The 10,057-nt window shown below is 34.5% G+C and overlaps 1 protein-coding gene across 5 annotated transcripts; it reads left to right on the forward strand.

The window, feature by feature from the left end:
- The first annotated feature begins 302 nt into the window (after positions 1–302).
- Positions 303–8,276, forward strand: LOC107009421 (fatty acid amide hydrolase-like). Of its 5 annotated transcripts, none has more exons than XM_027918662.1 (22): positions 311–482; positions 568–677; positions 767–876; positions 979–1,039; positions 1,607–1,797; positions 1,877–2,006; positions 2,138–2,215; positions 2,285–2,432; positions 2,679–2,791; positions 2,886–2,961; positions 4,041–4,112; positions 4,939–5,017; positions 5,256–5,336; positions 5,419–5,502; positions 5,675–5,778; positions 5,916–6,008; positions 6,515–6,583; positions 7,170–7,234; positions 7,342–7,403; positions 7,679–7,774; positions 7,897–8,005; positions 8,085–8,276. In XM_027918662.1, exons 2-21 carry the CDS (start codon positions 599–601, stop codon positions 7,957–7,959), a joined length of 1,854 nt encoding a protein of 617 aa, XP_027774463.1. In that variant the 5' UTR covers positions 311–482; positions 568–598; the 3' UTR covers positions 7,960–8,005; positions 8,085–8,276. The 5 variants fall into 5 exon arrangements, 2 of the variants coding, with proteins under 2 accessions (XP_027774463.1, XP_015064245.1); XM_015208759.2 differs by having other exon boundaries at positions 315–482; positions 4,939–4,990; XR_003579560.1 differs by lacking the exons at positions 7,897–8,005; positions 8,085–8,276 and having other exon boundaries at positions 304–482; positions 6,515–6,629; positions 7,679–7,755.
- Positions 8,277–10,057: the final 1,781 nt, after the last annotated feature.

Here is a 10,057-nt window from a genome sequence, read left to right on the forward strand (position 1 = left end):
AAACAATTGAAGAAAAAAAATAATTAATACGTTCTGCAACTTAACAAAGAAGTTGAAATTAAAAAGTCAAAACCAATACTCACTCGTTCCGTATCTCATATTATTGGTCATTTTACTATTATCAAGATAAAATTAATCATTTTATCCTATTTTGTTCTGTTTTTATTTTTCAATAGTTGACAGTTTTCTTTTAAGAAGTAATAAATAGGTAAATTATTTTTAAACTAAACAAATAAAGAATGGACATGATATTAAAAAATAATAGACAAGTAAAACGGGGTGAGAAGTAATAAAAATGACCGTTCGTTGTGATTCATGCGGAAGTCTCCAAGTCTTTAAAATTGTCAATTTCAACTATAAGTCCTATGCGCTTATTAATGTCTTGTTCAGTTGTTTAGAACCAATTGGAGTATAAAAGTAATTCCAAACGTGCGCTCACTCAACCAGTGCTCGCCGGCCGGCAACGAACTTCCATACTTGCTGTAAGAAGTAATTCCAGAAAGTTCCATTGATTTATTGAGCTTTATAATTTTGATTTTGAATGCTCTTTCTTTATGTGATGATTAGAGGTGATTTTTAAAAAAATATAGATTGAGAAATGGGGAACAAGAGAGTGATGTTACCGGCGAGTGAAGTTGACTTGACGGCGGTGACGTACATACCAGAGAATATTCAAGGTTTCGGTTTTATCTTGAATGTGATAAACTATTTGATTGAATTTTTATTGTTACGATTGAACTGTGTATGCAATTTGTTCTTTCGGCAGCTCCACATTTGACTGGTTTCTGGTTGAAGTTGTTTGTGAAGTTCGTTGAAGCACCGGGTGTTGGATCTTTGATCATGAATCACCTTAAGAATGAAAACAAAATTGACGAGGTTTGATTAAGTAATTTTGTATTTATATGCAATTTACTTCCTGTTGTGAATATGCATGAAATAGTTAACTAAAGACTGAAGAGATATATTCATGATTGACAGAAGCTGAAGTACACCGTCATACCGGAGGGTCCTATGTTTAAACCTGAATTTCCTCCTCAAGGTTCATTCTTAAGCTAAGATATCAACTCGCTCTAAATTTGGGTATTTCCGTTAGAAATGAAATAGAAAGGTGCTTTATTGTGTTATATCCTCCCTTGACTTTGTTGGAATTACCTCCATTTTCACTTGAATGAACGTTTTGCAAGTAAAGAATCAAAGGGAATAGACATGTTTAAACACCCAATGTGATTTAATTTTTATTTATTTTTAGTTATATTGTTGTACAATGTTCTCTTTATTGAAATACTCAAAGGGATAGCGGAAGATCTGGAAATTCAATCTTGGCAACCAAGTTCTGTATTCCGACAAAGGCGGCATAGTGAGATCTTCCCTATTCATATTGGTGATGATAAAATTGTTTAAATTGATGCATCACATGGATGCAAAAGATGTATATGTGTATGTATGACCGTGTGCATCCACACACACAGAGATAAACATGTGGAACCTGGCATCACATGTCGATTGTGGCCTTCTTATTAAAAGCCTAGATGACAATGTTTACCTTGCCATGTTACAAAATTCTATACTTGGCACTAATTCAGTTACAATTTTCTGACTGTTGTAGAGCCAGAACCTGCTGTTGTAAGCCTGGAAGAAGACGTGAGGCCTGAAGACCGGGTTGGGCTAGCCTTGAAGTATCTTCCAGAATATGATCCGGCTAGCAATTGGAGTGGTGATTCAAGTGCACCATTCCGCTATTGGAAAATTCGTGATTATGCATATGCATACAGATCTAAGTTTACAACTCCATCTATGGAAAGACACTTCTATGGTTGCTTGGTTTTTGTTTCTCTCTTCTAGTCTCTAGGATGAGAAGTTATTCCTTGTATTACAGGTTGCAGAGCGCTTCATCTCAGCCATTGAGGAGTTCAATAGTAAGAATCCTGCAGCACCACTATTAATTTCTTTTGACCCTGATGAATTAAGAAAGCAAGCTGCTGCTTCTACACAAAGATTTGAACAAGGTATTCTGATATTTACATCTTTCCCATGCTGTATACATGGGTGAACTGTAACGAAATAATACTCCAAAATTTATCATACATGCAAACTGTTCTCAGTCAGAATAATATTTTTCTGAGTGGGGATTATGCAGGAAACCCATTGTCAATATTGGATGGGACCTTCATGGCAATTAAAGATGACATAGATTGCTATCCTCATCCTTCAAAGGGTATATATTTTATTTTCATCTTCCACTGAGCCCTATTTCCAGATTTAATTATATACTTGGTGCAAACAGGAGCAACTACATGGATGCATGAGGTTCGTGAGGTAACGAAGGATGCTGTTTCTGTTTCAAGATTACGAAGTTGTGGCGCAATTTTGGTTGGAAAGGCAAACATGCATGAGTTGGGCTTGGGCACCACTGGAAACAATGCAAACTATGGGTATATATTTTACATTTTCTTTTGTAGAAAGGCTTTGTGCACATGAAGGCAGTCCTCAAACAGTTCCTTTCTGTTTCAAATGTAACGCTAGCATTTACAGACTTCCTTCACAGTGACCTATAATAATTGCTTCCTAAAATGTTTACATCCTGAGGTGGAAAACTCTAGAGTTGTTTATTAGTTGTTTTGAACATACTTTAGCGTCTCTTCCCTATAACTTCCAAGTTAAAAATCTCTCTGTGACAGGACTACACGAAATCCACATGATCCAGAGAGGTATACAGGAGGGTCTTCCTCAGGCCCTGCAGCTATTGTGGCTTCGGGACTGTGTTCTGCAGCTTTAGGGACAGATGGAGGAGGTTGTACACCTACACATGTCAAACTGAAGAATTCGCTTATTCAATCTTCATAAAACAGTATTTTATTGATGCTTGATTTAATGTGTAAGGACAGGTTCAGTTCGGATTCCTTCTTCCCTTTGTGGTGTTGTAGGTTTGAAGTCAACATATGGTCGAACTGACATGACAGGGTGAGCTCATCCTTCATTTGTACATGTGCCTTATGATATGTCTTTCTCCCTAACAGATCTTCCAACTGTATAGCCATCATTCTTGTTCCTCTTTTGTCAACCATTAATTTTTTTTTCTTGCATTTATCCTGCATCTTCATTTAGGAGGTTGTGGTTCATATATGCATGTGTATACATTAGTCTAGGACATACATCAACCTTTTATCTATAGTGATGATAGACCATCTCAAATTGGATTTGATTATCTCAACAGATCTTTTTATGATTCAAGACAATGTTCACACTTTTTCACAATAACATCATTTTAGTAGCCGAAAGATGATATTATGATCATAAGTTATGCTATTTCCCGTCTACCACATTAGTATCACTTCAAATCTTTATAACTCCAGTGAGGATACTTAATGTGAAGTTTTATTTTGATGTAGCATCTCATAGGTTGCTTGCCTGTGTAAATGATTGGATGAACTTGAGTTGTCAAGATAAAGAAATGAAGAAACTGTAGCTATCCAGAATGGAAAATGAAACTTTAGTTATCAGGGTAAAGATAAAAGAATTGAATTAGAAACTTATTTAGTTATAATTGTACAAAGATAATATGGATGTATATACCTTTATCAATAATATTGAAGATCAATGCTTAGGATGTAGCGTGAAATTACTGTTGGTTTGGCTGCAAGAATTCCAAACTCAGTGAATTTCCATAGGCTGTGACTGATTTTGATGCTTATAGGGCTTAGTACACAATTTGAATATGGAAATATGTGTCCAAGCTTATCAGAAAAGTAATGACAGCCAAATGATCTTCAATGATAAGACGAATCCATATAGATTTTCTTAAGTTGGAGAGATGAGTGATTCTGGTCAAGTGACTAGTGATTTCCACTTATGCATTGCCTTTGGTCAATTTAATTGCATCAAACCTATTATCTCTTGTACCTTCTTATTATTAAGTCAGTTTTGGGTGCATGGACATTCAATGTTCATGGTGTTCCAAATGGTTCTTTTTTCATGTTAAGGAAGAAAGTTCTCTTGCAGGATGGGGCAGATTCACTATAGCCTCGCTTTTATTTATCCAGGTCATTATGTGATGATGGAACGGTAGAAATAATTGGACCAATAGCCACAACAGTTGAGGACACCATACTTGTGTAAGTTATCATGGGCTTGAATATTGAGAATATGCTTACTCTAAAACATTTGTTACCCGATTATCATTCGGACTAACCAAATAAATTAAACGAATGTTAGAATGACCTGGCCTCATTTTCCTATCATAAATCTGCTTGCTGATGGTAAAGAACAAACAAAAGGAATCTTATTATTGAGGAAAAGGAATGAGAATAATAGAGGTATGCAAAAAGATGTGGAATGATTATTCAACCATCTTGTCAGACCATATAAAAGAACTATAAGTGCATTCTGGAAATTTAGAATTGCATACCTCATTTAGATTTATCAATCAGACGCAAACAGTTAAATCTTGTCCAAGGACCAGTAATCCCATCAAGTGCCCGACTGTCAATTTCTAATTAGCAGTACTGTACAAAGAACCACTAGGATGCACAATGTGTTGTATGCGTAAATTCTGATAGCTGCTAAACCAGTGAAAGTACTTCTTGATTATTAGCATGAGATTGACAAGACAATCGGACAATCAGATTGCATAGCCAGCAAACTCAGTCAGTTTTACCTGGTATATAGTAGGAGGATTTAGATATTCTAATGATCTGGAGAAAATGCTAGTACAGAGTTATCCTTCCTCCTAAATGGTTGATTTTATGTGTATTTTTGTCAAGTATGCCTGGTAACTATGTCATGATATGTCTTCCCGTACCAGTTAATGTACTTTACCTTTTCCACCAACAAGTTCTTGCTTTAATAGCTTTATTCGTCTTACTTTTGTTTTAAATAAATTTACGATCGAAGTTGCACTAGGGAATTGCAGTGTGATTTGTTGATATCTTACTGCATTAGGTATGCAGCAATTTTGGGGCCCTCTCCTGCTGATAGAATCTCTTTGAGACCGGTAAGGTTGGAAACCACCAAAGAATGCGTATTCTTCTGATCTATTCTTCCTTTTTATTCATTGTGTTACTTTTTAGAACTACCTTTCTAGTGAACAGGATAACCTGAAACATCATGTACATGTTTAGTACATCTAAAAACTCTGTTATTAGTTTCAATCTCTCCAGCAGACTCTAAGCATATCACATTCATCTTATTAATTTTGGACATAATTGTGGATCAGAAGTTCTGTCTGTAATTTAATCATCTGTCTCTATTTCTTTCAGTCCCTCCCTTGTGTACCTAATTTCCCCTCACGAGAGAGCTCGCGATCTCTGGAATCACTGCGCCTTGGAAAATATACAGAGGTGACTACACTGTTGTGCACTGAATTTTTTTTTGTTATGACCATTATTTCTTTGATAATCTCATAGCAACTTCCTCTTGTAGTGGTTTAATGATGTCTTCTCAACTGATATATCTGACAAGTGTGAGAATGTTCTCAGTCAACTATCAGAAAAGCATGGATGCAAAGTATGCCTATTTCTATTATTACATTCTCCATTGCTTTATCTTGGACTTTGGCTGGTGTATCTCCTAGCTTTGGTTTAGAATTATTGGAACAATTAGCATCAATATTATGAGTATCTATCATTCTACAAGATTGTTAGTACGTCTAATATATTTCTTTATCTCATGGTTGAAGACTGTAGAGATTGTAATACCAGAGTTGCATGAGATGCGCATTGCTCATATTGTTTCTATTGGGTCTGAGTCATTGTGCTCACTGAATCCAGACTGTGGTGACGGGTACACAATTTCTCTTTGAATATTCTAGTACATCACATGTCTTCTTACTAGATCTCAATGTCTTATTGGGAGCAACTTCAGATTATTTCCTGATATCATCTTTGTTATCTGTTTTCTTCTTCTTTTTCTGTCACCAGGAGAGGAGCAAGATTGACATATGATACTCGTACAAATCTGGCATTTTTTCGTTCATTTACTGCAGCAGATTATGTTGCTGCTCAGCGGCTTAGGTGAGACATGTTGTTTCTTAAGCTACCTGCACTAAAGCAATCTAGCCTAGTCATGAATTTCTTTCAGACTCCATCTGAGAATTGGTCTGATGTTATTGTTGTCATCTGAGAACTGATTTATTGATTTAGCAATATGGTGGCATGTGAAATGACTGAAAACGTCACATAGTTGTATCTTACCTTAGGTTTACTTTTACGCTTAATTACTTGCCAAGACTTTTAAGTTGATGACTTTGGAACCTATCAACAATGTTGTTAAAAGAATTCAGATACATTCCAATCCAAGCATATGACTTGATAAGATATGGTTGAGTGTTTGATATCCTGAAAGTAATGCTTCATTCAGAAAACAGGATGGGATGTTGAAAAGGAGAAAATGTTCTAGGACTATTGTCTTCTAATTTCTGTGTTGTTCAGTAGTTATATTCTTACAGATACAAACAGAAACGGATCTTTCAGAAGTACAAGAAACATGATTGACATAGCTCTTGTCTGGGTTCTTGCAGGCGGAGGTTAATGTATTTCCATATGGAGATTTTCAAGAAGGTGGATATCATTGTGACACCTACAACTGGGTACATCAAGGACTTACATACATTCACCAAGGCTTACTCTATTCCAGTTATTGGACATATTTTCTCATTTTTTTCATGTGCGCACATTTAGTCACTCATCTTTCTCAAACTATTCCCCTCTTCTGAATTTACAAACAAAAAATCAGTGTTAGAAGTATTCAAATCCATAAATTCACTATGAAATAAGGCCAGAACCAATTTGAGGGCACAAAGCCAACCTTCTTTTTTTTGATTGGCCTAATTCCAATACAATAGGTATCTATCAGTGCAAGTCAGCTGAACACCGTGATTGATGAGTGGGTAGGTGGCGGGCCACCCTTCTGAAAGGTTTTTCCTTCTCTTTTTGTTTCCCCCCTTCTTTTAGTTGGTGGGACTTTTGGACCTGATATAATATTTTTAGAGATGAAGTGGTCACGTGACTGACTTGTTAATGTAGATATCTAAAACATTAAATGGCTAGTCCAAATGTGTAGACGGTAGATTAGTTAGCTGATACATGTCAAAGTTAGATTTTGTGACATCCTGAGCTTGTGTGCATTGGCAGGAATATTCCTATCACCATTTCTGATACTTCCTTCTTTTTCAGCATGACAGCACCCAGAATTCCACCAACTGCTCTTAAAGTTGGGGAGACTGATTTGCAAGTTTCAGGTTTTTCCCTTAGTCACCTCTTACCAGATATCATCAACTATGGAGTTAGTTGGAACTCTACAAAGGCTGTTTCTCTACTATTTGTATTCATGTATTCTATATTTCAGGAAATCTTATGCGGTTTATTATAACCGCAAATCTTCTGGGACTTCCTGCTGTTACTGTCCCTGTAAGTTGCAACAGCTTTCTTCTTTATCCAGGGTAGTTAGTTGACCGGTGATCATTAAGGAATTAACCATTTCTGTGGAAGTAAAGGCAAGATTATATATCGCCTCCACTTCAAAAATAAAAAAACTTAATCCCCTGCAGAAGCATATTTCAGCCTAGATTTCCTTTAAATGATCCATAATGTAGGATTTGTTGGTCACATTCAAAATGAGGTATATTCACGTAGTACAACAATGGTAGTTATCGCTATCTCATATCAGTGAGTTACATGCTCAGGTTGGTTATGACAAGCAAGGGCTTCCCATAGGTATGCAACTCATTGGCCGACCCTGGTGTGAAGCTTCCATTTTGCGCTTAGCTGCTGCAATTGAGGTAATTGTCGATTCAGCCAAGATGAACGAAAGCAACTTCTATTCATTCAAAGCTCCAAACGGATAATGACCCCTATGCAGAAATGACTTCCAATAACAAAGCATAACATTGCTCTTTTTCAGGAAACTTGTGCTGAGCCCAAGAAGAAGCCACTGCAATATTATGACATTTTGAAAGGGAACTAGAAATCAAGCTTACTTACGTACATGGGAGCCCTGGGTAAACGGTAAGGTTAGTCGTGAAGCTTAAAAAGACGTGGATTCATTTATCAAGATTTTGGTTATTCATAGAAACCATCTCACATTCTCAGGTTGGTTATTTGGCATCGATGGTGTCAACCATTCATTTTGAATCTTTAAACAGGTCTTTTGATGAAAACTTTACATGGTAAAGCAGAGATGTTCTATGTATTAATATTCATAGCTTTACTTTAAACGAATGACGTTTTACAACTACAGTTCACTCTTTCAATCATCTCTCCTCTTTTGCTCCCTTTCAGAAATTAGATACTCACTCTATCCAAGAAGGGAAATGATTATGATTAATGATAGCATAAATTAGGAATTAAGTGTAAAATTATCTCTTGATTTTATATAGTGGATAACTATTGTTAAATATATATTTTTAGCCGCACAAGTATTGCTAGACGGAGGCAGTAAAAGACACTCTCTCCGTTTTACAAAGAATGACCTTGTTTGACTTGGCACAGAGTTTAAGAATATAAAGAAAACTTTTGAATCATGTGATACTAAATTAAAGTAGGTTAAATGTACAAAATTGTTTTTTGATCTTGTAGCCTTAAACATGCCACGTAGAAAACCGAAATTAAAATTTTACAAAAAAGAAGAGGTCATTCTTTTTTAAACGGATTAAAATAAATTTTTTGAATCGGAGGGAATATTAGTTTCACCATTTTATTTGACTTATTTTGATTTGGCAAGGCAAGAAAGTAAAATTTTATGTCTAAATTAAAAGTATGTCAAATGTATCAAAATATTTTTTAATTTTGTAATCTTAAACACAACATAGCATATGAATTAAAAAAAGAAAGTTCAAATCTTTTTCAAAAGGACCAAAAAGAAAAATAGATGTAATAATTGAAACCAAAATGGTAGGAAGTATAAATTCTTATTTGTTATGTTCTTTTCATTAGCAGTACTCGTCGTAATACTTCAATTGCGTATGACCATATACTAAAATTAAAAGAACATGGGACTATTCCTTAGTAGCATCGAAGTCTATCGATTTGGTTTATTAGTTATAGATTTGTGGAGATGCTAAATTGTTACAGAATTATTAAGATATCGGCTTATCGGTTATTGATTTATTAATTTTTTATTGTTATCGATTTAACCGTTAAGATTTGAGACACAAAAAACCATTGAGAATCACTTAGAGACAAGGTGACAAACCAAATAACCCATGCGGATGAGTATACAAGTTACATTTTACAAACACTTTTACATGTAGAATAACCAAGTGTTTGAGACAATAAAAAATAAAAATAGGAAATCGAACTTTAAGTCAAAGAATTTATATACAAAATGTTATAAATATAATTATTTAATTTACTCTATCGGTTAACCCATTAAGAAAAAACCTCAAACCGTTAAGAATCGATAATTCGATAACAAAAAAATCAAAATCGTTAAATCAATAATCCAACACTGATAAATCAATAACTTTTTTTTATTCGAGTTATCGGTTTCGATCGACTTCGAACAACCCTAATTGACATAGTGCATTTATTATTTTATCCATATTAATCATGAAATGTATGAATTAAAATTTTACAATTTTTAAAATATTTTAACTTTTTAAAAATTAATTAATTAATTAAAAATATTATAAATAAAAAAATTTATTCTTTTTTAATTTGTCAAAAGAAACAAGTAAGAAAAAATTAGAGAAATAATTAGGGATAGATGAAGTACTTTCCCATAAGAAAATGTGGGCTTTAATACGCAATAAATGGCAACTAACTTGGTTGTTGTCAATATTGAATGCCAATATTGCGTAAAGGTACATATTTTTTTGGTCGTTGTTGACCAGGAGGACCCCATGTCCTACGGTAGTTATTCTCCTTTTGTGAATTAAATAAAATTTATTTTAGTTTTATAGTCCATAAATTATACGTGAAAGATAAATTACACTAGTAAATTTTTAACATTGAATTTGATTCAAAAAATATGTGAAAGACTTCAAATATAAGAATGTTTCGTTGACAGATCATCCGCTCAGTCAATCATTTAATCATTCTTGCCAACAGAGACATCATATTCA

This window comes from Solanum pennellii, chromosome 1, assembly GCF_001406875.1.
Source record: "Solanum pennellii chromosome 1, SPENNV200".
NCBI classification, from domain to species: Eukaryota; Viridiplantae; Streptophyta; class Magnoliopsida; order Solanales; family Solanaceae; genus Solanum; species Solanum pennellii.